Below are 21,257 nucleotides of genomic sequence, written 5' to 3'. Positions count from 1 at the left end.
CATGGTTCATGAATTCAATCCCCATATTGGGCTCTTCTCGCTCTACCCCTCCCCTGCTTGCCCATGCGTGGTCTTTCTCTCTCTAAATAAACAAACATTAAATAAGTAAATAAAATAAAATGATCCCCAACTTACAATGGTTCAACTGAACAATTTTTTGAACAATTTTTTGACTTTATGATGGTGTGAAAGCAATATGTATTCAGTAGAAAGTGTACTTCAGATTTTGATCTTTTCCTGGGCTAGGAATATGCAGTATAATACCCTGAAGATGCTGGGCAGTGGCAGCAAGCCACGTCAGCCACCTGATCAGGAGGGTAAACAACTGACACAACTGTTGTTTTTCTCTTTCAGCATAGTTGTCGATAAATTACAGGAGATAGTCAATACTATAATAAACAGGCTTTGTGTTACATCATTTTGCCCAACTGCAGGCTAAGGTAAGTGTTCTGGGCATGTTTAAGGTAGGCTAGGCTAAGCTATGATGTTTGGCAGGTTAGGTGTATTTACTGCATTTTCAATTTAAGATTATTTTCAATTTAAAGTGAGTTTATCACAGTGTAACCTCACTGTAAGCTGAAGAAGACCTGTATATTCTAAATTCAATGAAACAAATAAATACCTTTCTGAACTTTATCACATAGTAGAAATATTTCATCTCCTCCTCTGACACTTCCACAGTTCTTGTTTACACGACAAATCCTTAATTCTGCAGTATTTGGAGCACCTAAACATAAAAGATTTTTTTAAAATTAGTAATAGTTTTTATTCCTTTTTTATGGTGAGAATTCAAAGAAAACAACCAAGAGACAAAAGCTTTAGTGTGTATGTAAATTAAGGACACTAAATACATTAACAATCCACACCTGTCCTTTTCCTTTTTAACTACATTGCTCAATCTGATTTAGAGAGTTGTGACTTCATTTCTCAGCAATAACGGGTCCTCTAGTTAAATCTCTGTTTCTAAATTTGGATTCTTTCAACCCATTCTACACACCAGATTAATATCTTCAATCATGACTATAACCCTAGAGCAATGCAATTTCATGCTTCCTCTGATTAGGAATATTAATCTCAATAACTCTCCCTGGCAGTTCAAAGTTCTCCATGATGAGGATCCTCTGATCCACCTTTATAGCTTAAGTCCCACTATGCTTCTACATGCAATACAGGCCGTCATGTATCATGAGTGGATGCACATAAAAGCAAATACACACACACACACACACACACACACACACACACACACAAACTTTGAGGGCAATATCATAATCTTCTAAAACTACAAATATTCATATCCTTTGATCTAACATTTGCCAACATTTCTACTTCTATAAAATTATGCTAGAGACACATTTGCACAAAATATGCACATATAGGATATTTACTGAAGCACAATTTGTTAGAGAAAAACGTCAAGAAGGAAGCAAACCAAATGTAATAAGGTAATGATTTTATAAAATTTACATAGCCATATAAAAAAATATGCAATTACTAGAAAGAATAAGGAACCTGAAGGGGAAAAAGGCTCAAGATATATTGGTAAGAGAAGAAAAAAATTTTTTTTAAAGATCTGTGATTATTTTTAAAGTTGCCAAAAGTATATTGTATGAAAATGATGATTTGTTTTTATATATTAAGAAACTGGTTAAATATGGACCCGAGGACAGTGATTATCTTTGGAGGAGGAGACCAGAGAAGATTACTCTCATTATTCTGGTAATGCTTGAATTTTTCTTATAATGATTATACTTTCTCTAACTGCCAAAATACTATAAAAACTTAAAGAAAGCTAAAAAAACAAAACCTAATGCTACAAATGTAAGAAGATAAAGTACTTACGGTTGTCATATATTGGGTTAGAGACAACAGGAGGTAGAGCAGTTGTCAAATTACCATGTTCATCAGGCAGGAAAACTTGAAAACATAATCTCACCACATTGAGGTCACAATCTTCAATATCAAGCAGTTGTTGTTCAGGAACTAAATATAAATATACATTTTTTTTAAGAACATAAAATAGTCACATAGAACTAAAATCCTGGTAGGTCCTCCTCCCTGACCAACATATCCAATAACCCTAAGTAGCATCCAATCTGTGCTAACAAAATAGAATGGCACACAATCCAAGAATGCTTTTTATCATTACCATCATGTAGTCAGTCACTAACAGTATTCATTAAGTTATAGCCAAGGTCAGGAAGTAACTATCCTAAGTTACCTGAAATTTAGAGTAGAATCTCAAATTGACATTAATAATTGACAAATTTTTACAAAATGGTTGCAGGTTATAAACAGAATAGGAAGAATATAAAAGAGAATGTAAATCTGTTTAAGATTTACTATCATCCTGTTTTACAGATGAAGAATTTTATTTTTTAATATTTATTCATTTTTGAGAGACAGAGCATGAGCAGGGGAGGGGCAGGGAGAGAGGAAGACCCAGAATCTGAAGCAGGCTCCAGGCTCTGAGCTGTCAGCACAGGCCCTGATGCAGGGCTTGAATTCATGAACTGTAAGATCATGACCTGAGCCAAAGTCGGACAATTAACTGACTGAACCACTCAGGTGCCCCAAGAAGTGATGTTAAAGAGATGAAATTACTTCTTAGTTTCAAACTAAGAAGTCATTGAATCCTGAACCTATGTTCTTAAAACTGTTCTTAAAAACTGAACTCTATTAGAAACCTTTACATATGTTTTGCATAAAAGTGACATACATAGAAATAACTACTAAAATTCACAACGATATGTTAGGGATTAAACATGAAGAAAATAGATGATATAAGGTAACTAGCTAGTTTCCATAAGGAATTTTATGTACAAATTAGGTTTGTTTTAAAAAAAGAAACAAAAACAGCAGGAAAATTTTATAGTTCTGAAATATAAAAACCTATTCTTAATGACAGAATATATGCAGTAACAGTTTGTTAAGTTGATATTTGAAAAGAAATCCAGTTCAACAAGAAAATATTAACTGCGTTTTCAAATAATATAAGCTGTAGCAATAAATCATAACAGCCATATTTTTTTAAAAGATGAAATACACAATGAAATTTTTTATGAAAATTTTTCGGAAAGTATTAAAATTTGAAATCCTAAGTTTGAAAACACAGTTAAATACCAAATTCTTTGGTCCTTACAGGAAATAACTAATAAAATGACAATGCAATTTTGACTTAAAAAAATTTTTTTTTAGTGTTTACTCATTTTTGAGACACAGAAAGTGAGTAGGGAGGGGCAGAGAGAGATGGAGACACAGAATTTGAAGCAGGCTCAAACTCGGGGCTTAAACCTACCAATGGCAAGATCATGACCTGAGCTGAAGTTGGACACTCAACTGACTGAGCCACCCAGGTGCCCTGCCTGTTTTTATTTAAACTATGCTCACAATCTTAGTAGCATCAGAACATTTAAAGTATTCCCATCAGTGCTCACTGCTATCAGCGTGGAGCCTGCTTGGGATCCTCTGTCCCCCTCTCGCTCTGCACCTCTCCTGCTTGTTCCTTCTCTGCTGAAAATAAACATTAAAAACTTCGTAATATTCTCATTAGTATTATTTTTTAAGTTAGCTTTACTCATTTATTTATTTATTTAGAGAGACCCTGAGCACAATAGGGGATGAGAGAGAGGGAAAGAGATGAAAGAATCCCAAGCAGGCTTCATGCTGCCAGTGCAGAACCCCATGCAGGCCTCGAACTCAACAAACGTGAATTCATGACCTGCACAGAAATCAAGAGTTAGACACAACCCAGTGAGGCACCAGGCACCCCTCTCATTTGTATTCTTAAGCCATGCATTTGAAGGAGTCTACAAGAACATATCTGTATAACTACAAAGTCAAAATACTTTGATATGAACACTTGTGATGCAGGTGTTCATGCCGTAACATAATATGACATAACAGGGGTGGTTGAAAGGAGTTTATTACAAATAACAAAAGACACTCCTTTCACTTTTTTTTGCTGTTCTCACTTAAGAAAGGTGTTAGAAGCTCTATGCGAGGAATGGGGGTGAAGACCAAACATATATTTATTATAAATCACAGTATCACAGAAACCCAGAGAGGTAAATTCAGAACGAGAAGCCTTTTTTCCCCCAGATATAGCCTGACAATTATCTAAGAGGTGGCTAAGAAAATGAGAAGTTAAGATAAACTCCTAGTAGCCTATAGGGGAAAAATAAAGGAGTTCAGGGTATACTGAGGATGGAGGATCTGAAAAATGCCCAATGCTTTGGTTGGGGCCCTGGAGGAGCTATACCTCAGGAGTTAAGAATGAACTGGAAAGATACCAGATCCACAGAGATGAAGTCCACCTTCAAATAACCTAAATCATTCACTGATTTGAGGCGATCTGGATTTGGAGTGATTAGCCACCTACCATAAGAAAATCTTCTAAAGACAGATAACAACATCGTAGACCTAAAATAGTTAGAATTTTTCATATAGGATGATGGTATTCTATTTTAAATAACCAGGCATATGAGGAGACAAAATGATTAAAAAGAAGAAAAGAAAAACAATGGTCTATAGTAACAGACCACAAAAGATTCAAATAGTGAAGACTTCAGACATGTGATTTAAAATAACTATACTTAGGGGTGCCTGGGTGGTTTAGTCAGTTAAGGCATCTGACTCTTGACTTCAGCTCAGGTCATGATCCCACAGTTTGTGAGTTCCAACCCTGCACTGGAACTCCCTGTGACAGCCTGGGGCCTGCCTGGGATTCTCTCTCTCTCTCTCCCTCTCTCTTTCTGCCCCTCCCCTGTTCATGGTCTCGATCTCAAATTAAATAAATAAAATTATTAAATAAAAAATATTTTTAAAGTGACTATACTTAATGTATTCAAGGAGTTAAAAGACAAAATTGAACTTAGTACAGAACTTGAAACTATTAGGAAAGAAACCAAAGAAATTCTAGAAATGAAATATACAATAAGCTGAAATTAAGAATACCATCAAATGTATCAACTGTTTTATAAAAGTTTGTTTTTCTGTCTTCTCTTTCTATATGCCAAGGACTAAAATCTGTTTACCAAGACTTTCTACCAAGAGTTTTTGAAAGTGTTGATTTACACTAAAATTTGTAATCCATTTTCAGCCGATTTTTATATATAGTGAGAGGTAGAAAAATCCAACTTAAGTCTCATATTTTCTTAAATCTGTTTCTGGGATCACAATTCTACTCCACTGGTCAATCTGTCTATTGCTACCTCAATACTACACTGCCTTAATTAATACTTCTCTTTCTAATAAATTCTAATATCTGATAAAGCCAGTTTCTGATCGCTATTTCTCTTCTATAAAGTATCCTTCTTTTCCTGTTCAGAATAATTTTATCATATTTAAAATCTCAAGAGTTTAAAATTGCATTGAATCTGTGTACCAATTTGGGGAAAATGCCATCTTTATAATATTGATATTAGTGAACATGACCTATCCTTCAGTTTAAGTGTTCACTACCCTCTCATAATGAAATTTTATAATTTTCCCTAAAGAAATCTTCATTGTCATTTCTTAGATTTGTTGCCATGTACTTTCTATTTTCTGACAATATTTCCTTTAATTATTTACTGTTGATATATAGAATGCTACTGATATTTGTATGTTAATTTTATATCCATTCACCTTTAAGTTAGTATTTTAATAATCTACTTACTTGTCCTTTTGAGTTTGCACCATAAAGAATAGCTTCCAATAATTAGTTTTATGTCTGTGTTTTCAAGCAGGTGTCATTGCATTGGCTACACTCTCCACTACAATGTTGAACAAAAGTAGCAAGAATACACATTCTTTTCTCATTCCTAACTTCAAAGCCAATGCTTCTGAGGTCTCCTTCATTTAGGATAATGCTTGCTATATATTTTTAAATATATACATATCATTCTATAATACAAAATGCAGTATTTTGTTCTACAATGTGAAGAATGCTTCTCAGCTTTTAAAATATGCAAAATCTGAAACAGGAGAACAATCAAATTCTCTTAAATTCCTCTAAAACTAGTTTAAAATTTCCCTTTATACTTCATCAAAAGGCAACAAGGTAACAATTGTTCTTAATCTGTCTTTAGAAATAAATATACTCCTAAGTCCCTTTTAAAAGCAGTATGTACGAGAATTTAATTTTTATTGGAAATATATTATCATGATGTATTTATCTTGGAAGGAGAGATTCAAAATTTTAAAGTCAATTATAGTATCTATTAGCTCTAGAGATGTGACATTTCCAAAATTCCAATACAGTTAAATATTACTGAAATAGAAGTAAACATCAGTACAAAAATACACAGTATATAGACTAATAATTTTAAAAGCTCATTTCATTTAAGTCTCATTTGATTAAAAAAATGAGGTTTAGTTAAAATTCATTTAATTTGCTATCTAAAGTATATAGAGGGGCGCCTAGGTGGCTCCACTGGTTAAGTGTCCAGCTTTTTTTCTTTTTTTAATGTTTACTTTTAAGTCGAGCGTGCACATGAGCAGGGGAGGGGCAGAGAGAGGGGAAGACACAGACACTGAAGCAGGCTCCAGGCTGTCAGCACAGAGCTCAATGCAGGGCTCAAACTCACAAACCAAGATCATGACCTGAGCTGAAGTCAGACACTTAATCAACTGAGCAACCCAGACGCCTGGAAGCTCCTGGCTCTTGACTTCGGTTCAGGTCATGATCTCATGGTCGTGGGCCCCTGAGTTATCTAAATTAGTTTTTTGGTGTTTTGAGGTTTTTATAAGGGGATTAGATTTTGTTTTGCTTAATATTAGATACGTACATTTGGGGGCACCTGGATGGCTCAGTCAGTGAAGTGTCCAATTCTTGATTTCCACTCAGGTCATTAGCTCACAGTTTGTGGGTTTGAGCCTTGCATCAGGCTCCGCACTCTATCTCTGTCTGCCCCTCCCTTGCTTGTGCTCGTTTTCACACTCTCCCTCACTCTAAATAAATACATAAATAAACTTAAAAAAAGAAATACACATCTTAGGTCTTATTTCAATATTCTAGGAAAACAATAACATATAATAACCATAATTTCTATTACGAAAACGACATCAGAATAGAGAATGAAACCTACTCTAACCATCCTATTTAAATTTATACCTTTTCCCCTTAATTACGTATCCCTGACTCTTTACACTTTGAACTTTTCATTGCCTAATAAATTACATACTTATTTAGTATATTTGTTAATTGTTGCTCTTTCTCCACAGAAATAGAAGCTCTTCAAAGGCAGGAATTTGTTTGTTTTGTTCACTAATTTATCCTAAGCACCTATAACAACCTATGACTCTAAAGATTTAATGAGGTAAAAACCTATTGAAGGAATGAATGCATTAGTAGTTAAGATGCGTAACCTACTGTATATAAATAGGAAATTTTTACCTCAAGGTATTTAGTTGTGAAGATATTTTTATAATAGTAATATAAATATATGGTTTAGGTATCAAAGTGAAATACAAGCAAGTTCTATCATAGATCCTATGCACACTGAGCATAAAATCCACCTCATAAGACAAATGCTGGAGAATTAAATAATCCAACAGATGTCACAAAGCTTTTCATAACCAATTGCTGAGTGATTGGTATAATTAGGGGGATATTACCTTGGGCTCACAAGCTGAAAAGGCTTTCAGGGCATTTCAGGTAAGAAAACAACCTGAATATTTTGGGTAGACAAGTACAAACAAGGTGTGTTCACTCATTCATTTCTTCATTTTCTCTTTCAACAAATTTTAATTAAGCCCTACCATGCTTAGACACTAGGCTGTGTGTTAGAGATATACAGAAGACAGTCCTTCAGAGCCTCAGGAATCAGTGAGGGAGAAACATGCCAACAAAGTATATGTATAGCAAATCATATTGGAAAGATGTACAACATTTCAGAAAACAATACTCTGCTCTCGCAAAGTCACAGAAAGCTCCAAAGAAGTAACCCTTACACTTCAAATACAAACAGAATTCACTAACACAAACACGTCGATACCCAAATAACAGAAATGATTATATCAAACATGCTTACCATTGAAATTCCTGAATTGTTCTTATTTAAGTAGCTGCAGAAGACTTACAATGGAGACTAACTCCATTGGATGCCAGCATTTAGCTTGGTAGTCATTTATCTATCCAAACAACACAGAATGCTTACAATTGCCAGGCATTACACCTGATCACTCCATCCCTAAGAAAACCCATTAACTAGTAAATATCTAGCCTTATACATAAATACACTATGAGAATATTTTGTATAGCTTCTACTATTTCTATACGTCTTCTTTCACATTGGGATTAATTTAAATGTTGCTGTTGAATATATCCTTGATTTAAATGCACTTCAGTACCTTATAACCACAGTACCTATTCAACATTCAGAAAAGGTAATGTATACCATCTGCTGCGGTGGCAAAAAGAAGGCCACATTCAAAAAGAATCGGAACACTTTTGAGGTTCTCTTAAGATAGCTCTTAAAGCATAGGTTCAAGATACAAATAAAATTCACTAACACAAACACGTCGATACCCAAATAACAGAAATGATTATATCAAACATACTTACCATTGAAAGGGTTGATTCCTGCCCTTATTCTTGATATAATAGCTTCTTTTACTTCTTTTTTCTTTACACATCGGATGCCCAAATTTTGAAAACTAGAAGGAAAACAGAACTTTCAAACTGCTTTACAATTAAATAGAAGGACATATAGATGAGATTTTACCAAAGAATACTGCAAAAATCAAGCATATATCCTATACCTACATCAAACACACCAAAATAGATGATTAACAGGAAAGTGACATCACAAAGCTAAAATTGACCTCCCAAACATTAAAGTTGTAAAACGAAGGCTGTAGGCTGAAGCCCATGGCTATGTTTTGCTGAGCCCAGAAAAGTCACCTTAAAAAAAAATGCACACATGCTACTAACGTAGTAATCAAGTTAACTGCATATAAACGTCTGGACTTCTGGCTTCTCTTGAACATTCTAAAGGTCTGGCAACAGTAGATGGGCACACAAACACCTGGCTGGAGCTGAACGCCGCAGCCCCATTAATGCAGGGCTCTCCAACTTACTACAGTGCCTGCTAATTGTCTTGACCCTGATCCATTCCACAGACATTTGATTTCTGAGCCCTGACTTCACTGCTAGTAGCAATGGAATATGTTTTATGCTATATTATATAAAGTTATAATAATCATTCTTAAGAAAACACTGAAATGTTTTAAATTAGAAAGATGTTTAACATGAACAATAATATTTAACAAAAGTTTCAAAATATTATTTATGGAAAACTTCTCAATAGCTACAAATATTACTAATTTGCATAATGCAACATAGATGATGGAGGGGGGAACTCCCCTACCACCACCAGTCATACTTGTTCCCACATGGAAAAACCATGACATCATTAAAGTTGGGTGGGTGTGAATAAGGAAGCAAAACTTGGTTATAATAACATTACTATTTGTTCAAACTTCATAACAACACTTTGCAACAGGAGGCTGCCTGCCTTGTTTGCTCTGCTCCAGGCTCATGCTGTCTTACGTTCATGCTCTTTACCTTCACCATACTTGTGATTTTGTTAGCACCTAAGATATCTCTGACATGTCTTTCCTCTGCTTCCAATAATTAAAAAATAAATCTTTAATCCATAATCCTTTCTCAAAACCCTGAAACCATAATCCTCTTCCTCAAAAGTATTCTACTTCTTTGAAAGATTCGTAGCTTGTTTCTCATTTTTTCTTTGACAAAAAATTTTAATGAATAAAATTTGAGATTCCTCCTCTGTACCAAAAACTCTGGAAAGTAATGGGGACATACATATAATCCCCCCTCATGCAGTTTACAGTCTACTGCAGGGGCTGACAAACTTGCGCCTCTGGACCATATCTAGCCTGCCACCTGTTTTTGCAAATACAGATTTTTCTGGAACACAGACAAGCCAATTTGTTTACATATTGTCTAGGTGTGCTTTTATACAACAGAAACAGTAGTTTCAACAGAGAAGCCTAAACTGTTTACTATCTGGCTCTCTACAGAGAAAGTTTGCTGACCTCTAGTCTAGCGAAGCAGATAAAGCAGTATTAAATAATCACATGCAGAAGACAAGTGCTGGGGCGCCTGGGCGGCTCAGCTGGTTACGTGTCCAACGTTGGCTCAGGTCAGACCTCACGGTTCACAAGTCTGAGCCCCGTGTCGGGCTCTGTGCGGACGGCTCGGAGCCTGGAGCCTGCTTCAGAGTCCGGGTCTCCCTCTCTCTCTGCCCCTTTCTTGCTCTCACTCTGTCTCTGTCTCTCTCTCTCTCAAAAATTAAAAAAAAACATTAAAATAATAACAGTTGTTGGGAGCTATTTGAACTCACCACAGTGATTTAAAAAAAAGGCGAATGCTAAACTGAAATCCTGACAAATTTTATAAAGGATACATACACTATGCCATAGGAGTCTTTGATGGGAGAGACTTGATCAATTCTAGAAGGACAGACAGTTTTATTGTACGAAGTAATACTTAATATAAAAAGAAATGAAGTAGGGGCAGAGAAGAGTAAAGTGACTCCAGGCAGAAGGAACAGAACAAGCAAAGGTCCCTACAGAAGAGCACTGTGAGCACAGCAAACTAAAGGAAGGCATCTGTGACTGGAGTATAATATTCAAGGGAAGCACAGTATAATCACAGGCCAGAAATACAAGCAGACCATGCGGATCTCAAAGGCCAATAAGGAATGTTGTCCTTATTCCAAGAGCCACATAAAGCCACTAAAATGTTTTAAATGGGGATTAGGCATTCCGATTTGTATTTGAAAAGCTCACTCTGAATAAATTTTTATAAAAGATCACTTTGGCTAATGTGGAGGACAGATTTGGGGGGGCAAGGGGGTGGGAGGACAAAAAGATACAAGAAGACCAGTCAGGAGGCTGTTCTGGCAGCCTACATTTAGACTACAGGTAGTGTGGTGGTGATGGAGATCACTGAAGAAAGTGCAAAGATTCAAGAGCTATTTAAGAACTGCCTGTTAGTGAATTCAATGTGTGCACTTGTGGGAGGGATGTCAGGGATGATACCCAAGTTTGGGGCTTTTATAGCAACCACTGAGATAAGGCACATTGGAAAATGCACTGAGAAAAAAGAAGTTTGATCATGATAAAATCAAGGTTTGGGGAATACTCTATTTGAGGTGCTTTTGATATTTAAGAGAATATGTCAAAAAGGCAATGGGACTAAATACCATTCTCCACTGAAAGGAACCAGGGCTCCTTAGGAAAAAGACTGATTTCAGAGCTGGGGCAAAAAAAAGTACAAAGTAAGTCTTGAACACTGTGCTGTGTCAGAAAGTAAAGAAGTGCTCAGAGAAAGATAGGAACATATCAAAACGACAAAGGAAGGCTGAAGGTCTTGTATTGGTCCAATATGGGTCAGTCTGAACATCAAAATAATGTAACGGACTACAGGACACTGAATATAAGAATCCATGGGTCTACAGTGGAATCTTTTTTTTTTTTTTAGTGGGGAAGGGGAAAAAGGGAAAGTTTTTCTTCACAAAAGAATGCCAATTAATATCACCAATGAAAAACACTAATATTCCATGTCCTGAAGAGATATTGTGAGAACAAAATAGCACTGCCTCTGTAGATTTCTCATCCAAATTGTTTCGTGTTAACATGAATATATTATTCGCATTACAAACATGAATATAAATGAGCAACCATTAAAACTAATCCACCCTGAACAACAATCTTCAAAACAAATAGCCCAGACTCTTCAAAAATATTAATATCATGTGAAAGACCTAAAAAGACAGGGAAACTGCTCAAAATTAAGGGAGACCTTAACAGCATGACAGCTTAAATAACCATGACAAGTAAATACAATGTGTGATTCTTAACAGAAACCTAGACTGGGAGAAAGAAACAGGAGAGCCATAAAGGGCTCCGTTAGACATAACCAAGATACACCAAAAATTTAACTGCCGGTAACAAGGATCGAAAAAAGTTAGGAAGTAAAACAGGAGAGTTTCTTTTTGCAGAAATCAAGAAATAAGAATGTTCCAAGAAAGGAGGGGTCTACAGTGTAAAATGGTGTTGGGAGCTCAAATAATATAAATAGGAAATATTTCTTGTCACATGTGTATTACTAGGTATTTTTTGTTTCATGTTATTTTAAGAGGAATATTTTTAAAGTATATTTTCTAAATAGTCACTACTAATACAGAAGGAGGCTACTAACATTTTCCCTGTTGTAATTAGTTTCATTTTTCCCCACAGGCAATATACATTCATTACAAAAATTAATTATATAATAAACACAAGTTAAAAGAAAAATATAAAACCCCACAATCTTATCCTCCAAGAGACAACTACTATTAATACCAAGTATATGTACACATATGATTTTTAAAAAAGGTTTTAAGCACATATTGTTTTAAAACCTACTGGGGCGCCTGGGTGGCTCAGTCGGTTAAGCATCCAACTTCGGCTCAGGTAACCCTGAGTTCATGGGTTCAAGTCCCGCATCTGGCTCTGTGCTGACAGCTCAGAGCCTGGAGCCTGCTTCAGATTCTCCGTCCCTCTGTCACTCTGCCCCTCCCCCCCTCACTCTGCCTCTGTCTCTCAAAAATAAATAAACAAAAAAAATTTTTTTAAATGTATTTATCTAACACAGTGTGAATATCTTTCTATACAAAGAGATATTTACAATGTTATGTTTAATGCTTGGATGTATCAGTTTATTTAACTAGTCCCTCCTTGTTTATTACTTCGATTGCTTCAAACTTTTTACCATGACTAACAGAGCTGCAATGAACATCACTATAGTTAAATGTTAAATGTCTGAACATGCTTAATTGTTTCCCGAGGATAAATTCCTAGAAACAGAATTGCTGGTTCAAGAGACATTCATATTTTTCAAGCTTTTTCTATGTAGTTGTTAAAGTGCCTAACAGAAGGATTTTGTTAATTTGTATTATCACCAACATGATAAATGGACCCATCTTGTGGCAGCCTCACCAACACCAAGGTGTTACGTAATTTTTTTCAATCTTAGAACTACTATTGTATGTTACTTTTACAACCTGTCCTTTTTTAAATAATTCCAGTTTTCCAGTTGGTTTTCTCATATTTGGCAACTTTTAACTATTAATGAAAGGACAAAGTAAAATATACGAAAGAAAACCTTTCATAAGGTATTCAAAATAAGAAAGAAAATCAAAGCATAAAATAAGAATATGTATACCTTTAGCAACAGTAAGTATTCCTGTTACCATCATGGGCTGTGTCCACTAATAAAGAATAAAAGGGTGGTTCTAAGCAAATGGTAAAATTTTAATGTAGACTATAGTAAATAAAAGTAGAATGAGAAGTTACTTTATTCTGCTAAAAAATAACAGATGTCCATGGATAGTAAATCAAGCACCCTACATTTGTCCTATTCCTAAAGACATCTGTGACTGTGTACTTACAACAAGGGTCTGCGTTCTTGTCCAAACTCTGCTTCATAGTAGCCATCTCTGCAGTCTTTTCCTACTAAATCATGAGGATGAGGTTTATATGGGTCGTTCTTTGTTACTAATGTAATTCTCACTTTTCCCTTTCCATAATAGTTCATAATCTGAAAAAGAGGGAAATTAAATATATAATCCATAAATTTATCTCATTAAGAACCTATTTACTAAATGAGCATTCAATTTATATAAGGTAGTTAGCACCAGATAAATAAAGTCCATTTGACTGGCAAATGCAGTTTGGCTGAAGCCTTCCAGAGGATACCAGAAGAGAAGAATTTACCTCCCAGTTCTTCTCTGCATTAATTTCAATTGGTCATATAATCGGATTCTGCCCATTCTCCTTTTAAAACAAGTTATACCATCATATTACCATGGAGCATGAGAAAATACCTGAATGTTGGGCCACTGAATGCCAGGCTTTTATGTTCACTGTCATACCATAAATACCCCCTTGACAGTATATTCAAGCCACAGCGACAGTACATTGTGAAGCAACCAGGTCTTCAAGGTAATTGTTATATAGCTAAAATATGAAGCAATTAAGAGTTAGTACACACAGAAACGGTCTATTACCTGGATAGATGGGTACGTTCGGTTGTTGTCTGTGCTGTGCTCCCCTGGAATGCTGCCTGCTGATCGCCCTTCACACTTGTATCTAAAACGCATTCCCCTTTGCCTGGGCTGTTCAATTATCTCTATACATGGGTTATACCCACCTGGAAATTTAAAAAAAAAGGGGAGAGTGAGATTAGGATAGCAATAATGATGGATTTAGCCATTTTGTTTCTTTCAAAACAGCATACTAGAAATATTTCCCTACCAATATTAAAATAATAAGGTTGAAATGGAATCAGCTAAGATTGAATGGTATAGGCATCTTCTGCTCCCATTCATAATGAGCTCCTATATAGTGTTAGCACAAATAATTCAAATCCTATTTATTGGGTAGTACTTTATCATTTAATATCTGCAGCTAATGCCCGCGTGAAGTTCTGAGATACCCACTCCAGAGACATCCACTTCTTACGGTTTCCCTCAAGACTCCCACAGAAGGGTCAAGAAGACAGTCTTCCGAAGTACAATATCGTACTCCAAAAGTGAGTTTAAATGCTTGATTTTACATTAGTCTCTTAACAGTGGACTAAACGACTGCTAATTGAAACTGAAAATACAGGGGAGCCTGGGTAGCTCTGTCAGTTAAACGTCCAACTTGGGCTCAGGTCATAATCTTGCAGTTTTGAGTTCTAGCCCCGCACTGGGCTGCGTGGTGACAGCTCCGAGCCTGGAGCCTGCTTTGAATTTTGTGTTTCCTTCTCTCTCTGCCCCTCACCCCCACCTGCTAGCTCTCTCTTGCACTCTCTTGCTGTCTCTCAAAAATAAACACTAAAAACATAAACATTAAAAAGAAAGAAAAAAAGAAACTGAAAATGCATTAAATCCTTGCAGAAGGATATGTTTTCTTAAATATCTCCACTGGAATCTTAAAGGACTAATACAGAGTATACCCAAACAAGTTCTGTAAGTGATCTTAAGCTCACCAGAATTTTCAATCAGTTCCATCTAAAGCTTTACTAAAGTATGAGACACAACAGAGGAAAAGAAAATACTTTCTGTAACCAATATAATTTAAAACATGCAACTTTAGGCTGACTGAAAGAAACCAGACCAAAACAGCACATGGAGACGTTAATTACCTCGATCGTGATAATGATTCTTAGAGTTGTATTTGCATGTCCAAAGTTATCAAACTGCATACTTTAAACATGTGTAATTTATTATATATTAATTATATGTCAATAAAGCTGCCTAGAACATATGCATCTTTACCCCTTTTACAGTCCATATTATGGAAATGAAAGCTCAATAGAGACTCAAGTGTGCTTACAAGTGGGGTACTTAGCAATGTGTCTTTATTCCAGGGGTGTAAAGATGCCTTCCATTTAAAGAAAAATTCCCTCAATCAGCTTAGTGATTTTTAAATTCTCACAATTAAATAATCAATTTCTTTGACTAAAGACTTATTCTCTGTTAGAATGCAAGAAAACCCTTCGAAAAAGTAACGCAATGGGTCTTACGAGTACAACATGAGGAACAGGTCTTGTGAGTCCTACTTAGTCATATCTTAATAGCAAAGACCTTGGAAATGCTGTATCTTATAAGTTTCCTACTCTATAAAATGTGAATAATAATAATAGCACCTACCTCACAGGGTTGTTGTGAGGATTAGAGGCAATGTGTGTTACTTTCCTATCAAGTATCACACTTATAAGAAATACTCAATACATGTTGTCTACTATTATTTATTTCAAATGCTTTCTAGAAAACAACGATTTATGGTAATACCATGATGTTATAACAACTGGTACTTTCAAGACTTCACAAAACAATGAGGTAAAACAACACAACTTATTAGACTACAGGAGAGTTCAAAAAAACAAAATTTTTTTATGCTAACAAAATTGTGCATAAAATGATAGTAAGAGCAAAAGAGTCAGATGTGTCTGTGTTAAAACAAAAAGAGTTAATGAAGGAAAAGGGTGGAGAGAGCAGAGGGGGAAGGGAGAAAGGTAGGCATCCCTACCTCATTCCTAGCAGTGAGTTCAAAGTCATGGCAGCACAAAAAAATATTTAGGAATCACCAATATAACCATAATAAAAGTGTAATACACTTCCTCCCTTAGAACCAAAAGCCAGAGTACACTGGGGATTTGGATTTCATTCTAAGAGTGACAAAGAATCAATAAATGGTTTTGTGCAGGGGAACCATATGATCAGATTGACATTTTAGAGTAAGAATTCTGATGTCATTGGACAGATTGGAAAGAAAGGAGAATTATGATACTGAGCCCGATGATGAGGGAATGTCTGACATATGGTAGTGGTAACAAGAATGAAGGATTATTTAAAATACAAAATTAACACTTCTTGGTGATTGACCATTAGGGTTAAGAGCAAGTAAAGAATCACTGAGGCTCCATAGTTTCTTCTTTGGGTTACTGAATGAAATATTAATGTTACCTTTAATTTAATTCTATTTGGTTCAGACTCCTCCTGTTTGAATTTACTACCTATTTGTTTAGGCAAAAGACAAAGAGCCAGGGAAATCTGACTTTAACCTAATCTTGTTCATACTTATTTCAATTTTCCTGAAAAGTGTAAGGCATGCAGAGGAGTATTTCAACTTCACGTACTTATATCCTTGTATATTTCAAACAACAAATCTACATTTCAGTTTCAAATATTTCATATCCTTATATATCGCTGAGGAGGTATTTAAAATAAAGTACACTTTCCTCTCAATACTCAACAATATTTTAAAGTGATAAATAATTTATGTGGTTGAACTAAAGGTCAAATAAATTGCTGCCCACTACTTACTTAAAGGTGTCCTGGTGGGAAGCTGATATAGAATTACATCATTAATGTCAAGTGGCTAACTTTTGGGGGATAAGTGTGAGTAAAAGTACTAGGCTCATAGGGATTTCTCAAATATTTCATGGTTACACAACACTACCTTAAACTAGAAAGTGTTTTTGAAAAAAGTCTATAGGCAAGAGAAGAACAGTTGTTGAAAGACTAAAATAATTTTTAAAGATGTGAAATTATAAAAATGAAAAATATTAGTTATAACATCAAATACTTAAAAACCTTTGAAGTCTATTCTTTCTATTGCAGAAGCTCTTTGTTGGCAAAAAAAAAATTGTCTCTAAGCAGCCAATAGTTTATTATAATATTCTATATTCCCCTCGCTGGAAATAATCTCCCCCTCCTCTGATTTACCAAGGTATTTTGTTTATGACAATTATTCCAAATTACTATAACTAAGGGAAGACTCCCTGTTTTCTTCTTGAAAAAAAGCAACCTGTTTTATTTCATCAAGTTATTGGTCTTCTTTCCTTTCAAGTTACTTGAAGGCAGGAATTGTGATGTATTCATCAGTGCCTTGCACACTGATATTCAGTAAACATCTGGAGAATGAATAACTGAAAATCTAAAAATCTTGTGGTTTGTGTAAGTTATACAAACACTGAAGGCTCATACTGATGATGAATCTAATTTTCCTTAGTAGGTTTTCCTACTAAGTACCAATAGGTACCAGAATTGCTATACTTCTCTAATCTTCATACTTATTTATAGTCTAATTTATCTGTATTTATGATTTAAAAATACTTCTCAACTATAAATCACTTATATCATGCATCAGTACAGTGTACCAGATACTTCCTTCCTCAGTACTCTGTCTTAAAATGCCACTCTTCCTGAAAGCAGTGCTGAAATGTAGTCATCTACGGAGTAGAAGAAGGTAAAATGTCAATGAGGGAATTTGTAGGGAAAATATTCTCAGGTAAGATTATTTCAAGTCACTACAGTTTTGAAAAGTTGAAGTTTCTTTCAAGTAGTTCTAAACAGGTTGATTACTGTACTTCTCTTTAACCAATACTATGCAGTTAGGGTTGATCCCTGCATTAACAATATTGTAAAACATCTGAAATATAGTCAAAATATTTACAAGATATATTTATGTTTTTATTCACACCTAAGCAAAAAAGAGTGCTATTTGAGTTTTTAGGACAAAAAATTACTTTGAGGGGTACCTGAGTGAGTCAGTCAGTTAGGCAGCTGACTCCTCATTTCACCTCAGGTCATGATCTCATGGTTCTTAGGCTCGAGTCCCTCCCTCGTGGGGCTCTGCCCTGGCAGCGAGAAGCCTGCTGGAGATTCTCTCTCCCTCTCTCTCTGCCCCTCCCCACTTACACACACTCTTTCTCTCTAAAAAAATAAATTCATTAACTTGAAAAATTTTTTGTAATTACATTTAAATAAAAGTTAAAAACGGAGCTTTGGAAGAAACAGACACATTAAAACCTTATAGCCAGCACTGGGAACTAGCATTAATTGTTCAGTAAAAAGTTAACTATGGTCATTATAGCACTGTTTCAAAGTACTTTTATATATATTCTCATTTGATCCTCTCAACTTTAATCTTCATAAAAACAGAACAGGAATTATTATCCCATTTTATACATGAAGCTCAACATTATTAAGTTATAAGAAAAAGAAATTATGAATGACATTAACTAGCTGGGATCTCAATGGATCAAAGTAAAAAACAAACAAAATCCCCCGTACAAAAACAACTAGGGTAAAGTCACAGTAACTGATTACAGCAAATAACCTAAAATAAATGCAACTTAATTTAAGAAGATAATGCATCTTGGTATAGGGAAGTCAGTATTTAGATCCAATGAAATTTCTGGAACAGAGTTCACAGTGAGGGGATGTATCAGAATTACCTAGGAAGCTTTTTCAAGAAACATACATGCCTTGATCCCACCTGTGATCTGCTGAATAGAAACAGAAATCGTTAAAGCTCTAACATATTTCTAACATATTTGGAAAAAGCCTTCCAAAGCATTCTAACACACTTCTGATTTAGAACCACTGTCCTAAAACATAAAAAAGCAGAAACAATGCACATAACTAAAGAAGCAGTCCAAAATTTCAAGTACAAGTATGAGCTAGGTGATGGACAAACAAGACAGAGGAATTCCAACAACTTTTAAGTCTTCTTTCCTCCCAGTCTACAAAGCTTAGCCAAATATAAGCAAGGGGGAAAGGCATTATGATGGGTTAGTCTCCTAGCACAGTGACCTATTTAAAAGGTAAACTGTTTGCAAAATTAATACTTTATCATCAGTAACATTCGTTACAATATAGCAAGTAAATGATAAAACACTGAACTGTTAGTGTCAATACCACAGTTGGGAATAACTGACTACAAACTGCATCTCCCTCACAAAAGTAGCAGATAACAGACTGCCTGAGAGTCAAAGGAGGAAATGGAGCTAATATACACTTTTCTAAATATCACCTTCACTCTCTTTGGAGAAGAGGAAAAGATTGGTTATTCCTCAAACCTCGGAACCCAACTGAATCGTGGTGATAATCTTCTTTACCTTAAGACACAGGTGAGCTTTTCCGTTTCTTCCTAATTATGATCAAATTTAGAGTTTACCATTTCTCACATAGATAGAATGACATTCAATTAACAAAGGGGCAAAGAACACTTAAACCTATTCCCACAGGATAGAAAAATAACACAGAAGGCGCAAAAGAAATCAAATGAAGGATAGGTTGTATCAATCACTAGTAAAAGGACACATTGTTTATCTACTATGAAATTTTTTATTTACTTTCTTTTCAGAATGTTCATTATCGTTTAAGTGGACAACAATGAAACGAACAGATACACTGCCTCCAAACATCACTGTTAAATTCTTCTCCCCTAGTTTAAAATTACAGAAAACCATTTCAAATTGTTTAAAAGTAAATGGGCATTCTTCAGTATTCTTGAAAGACTATTTTCTATCTAGCTTCTGTCCTCCTCTAGTACTGTAAGTTTTTAAGGTTTCACAGAATTCTAGAATGTCAGGATACTCAAACTATCTCTAGAAGGTACTGGTTCCTAGAGGTCTGAGTCCCCAGACAGCTCCACTACATAAGAAAACTAACATTTATGGGTATTTATGGGTTCCTCAAAACAAGCCTTTGTAGGAGTTATTCTCATTTGTATCTCACAGAGTAGCAGAACTGGAATAAAACCAGGTTCATTATGGGCCAAAGTACAGATTTATTATAATATCTGAGGCTGACTCTCAAATGGGCCTTAAGAATCCAAGTAAGGAAATTTTCGGTATGGATTTGATTGAGGTATGCACCATGAGGTAAATAAAAGATATAAGAGTTGGAACAGAGATTTTAGTGCTAGAGATTCAACTGTGGGGAGTAGGAAAGGGATCTTGAAAAAAAAAATGTTAACTTCTGGGATGAAAAAGTAAAGAAATATATGAAACCTTTCCCAGATTACTCAATTAATCTGTAACTAAATTAAAAATAAATGACAATACCAAATCACCTGTCTTAAGACTGCCAGATTTAAAAAAAAAAAAAAAAAAAGACTGCCAGATTTAGGGGGACCTAGGTGACTCAGTCAATTAAGTGACTGACTCTTGCTTTCCGCTCAGGTCATGATCTCACAGTTTGTGGTATCAAACCCCATGATGGACTCTTTGTTGACAGCACTAAGTCTGCTAGGGATTCTCTGTATCCTCATGCTCTGCCCCTTACCTTGCTCGCACACACATGCTCTTTCTCAAAATAAATAAACATAAAAAAAAAACCACCTAAACATCGGGGTGCCAGGGTGGTTCAGTCAGTTAGGTGTTTGACTTCAGCTCAGGTCATGATCTTGTAGTTCGTGGGTTTGAGCCCCGCATCAGGCTCTGTGCTAACAGCTCAGAGCCTGGAGACTGCTTCGGATTCTGTGTCTCCCTCTCTCTCTGCCCCTCCCTGTTTGCAGGCTCTCTCTCTCTCAAAGATAAATAAAATTTAAAACAAAAATTTTTAAAGCCTACCAAATTTAAAACTAAAAATTATAGGATGCCTATTTTTAAAAAGTTTGAAACAAATATTGATTGGTTTTTAATAAAAGTATATCCCATGCAAGTATTTGGGTCACATGCCTACAAACACAATCATTTGCAGAGAAGGCAGATGAGAGAAGGACAGAAGAAAAGGAAATTCTGAGCCTCTTAAGCTGTATTTGAGAAAGATACTACACACACCCCAGATGTTACCAATTATGATACATCATGAGTCCTCCCTAGCCATTTCACTCACTCAGTGCCTTCTTCACTCTATCATACGTCATCTTCATTCTTTCATACCACTGTCGTCTAGACATTTTCATGGGTGGCATTTCTGAAA

General features: G+C 35.4%; 1 protein-coding gene and 1 long non-coding RNA gene across 4 annotated transcripts in view; one reads left to right on the top strand and one right to left on the bottom strand.

Annotated features, from left to right (window-relative positions):
* The window catches only part of REL (REL proto-oncogene, NF-kB subunit), a 28,787-nt gene that overhangs the window by 4,246 nt on the left and 3,284 nt on the right, over positions 1–21,257 (bottom strand). Inside the window, exons 1-6 of one of the 2 annotated variants that reach the window (XM_029937425.1) lie at positions 18,785–18,847; positions 14,064–14,206; positions 13,446–13,594; positions 8,549–8,640; positions 1,843–1,983; positions 623–727 (exon numbers count right to left, since the gene is read on the bottom strand). In XM_029937425.1, the coding sequence (XP_029793285.1) occupies positions 623–727; positions 1,843–1,983; positions 8,549–8,640; positions 13,446–13,594; positions 14,064–14,156 (580 nt within the window). In that variant the 5' untranslated portion in view covers positions 14,157–14,206; positions 18,785–18,847. Of the gene's footprint in view, positions 1–622; positions 728–1,842; positions 1,984–8,548; positions 8,641–13,445; positions 13,595–14,063; positions 14,207–18,784; positions 18,848–21,257 lie in introns of those variants that run through there. The other variant, XM_029937424.1, reaches the window with a different exon arrangement.
* LOC115289845 lies at positions 172–19,843 on the top strand. Of its 2 annotated transcripts, none has more exons than XR_003907830.1 (5): positions 172–440; positions 1,642–1,719; positions 14,464–14,587; positions 19,297–19,459; positions 19,696–19,843. It is a non-coding gene; the product is annotated as an uncharacterized LOC115289845 (long non-coding RNA). The 2 variants fall into 2 exon arrangements; XR_003907831.1 differs by having other exon boundaries at positions 19,294–19,459.

The sequence above is a fragment of the Suricata suricatta genome, chromosome 4 (assembly GCF_006229205.1).
Source record: "Suricata suricatta isolate VVHF042 chromosome 4, meerkat_22Aug2017_6uvM2_HiC, whole genome shotgun sequence".
Classification (NCBI taxonomy): domain Eukaryota; kingdom Metazoa; phylum Chordata; class Mammalia; order Carnivora; family Herpestidae; genus Suricata; species Suricata suricatta.
Note: the sequence above shows the minus strand (reverse complement) of the source record. Positions and strands in the feature narration are given on the sequence as shown.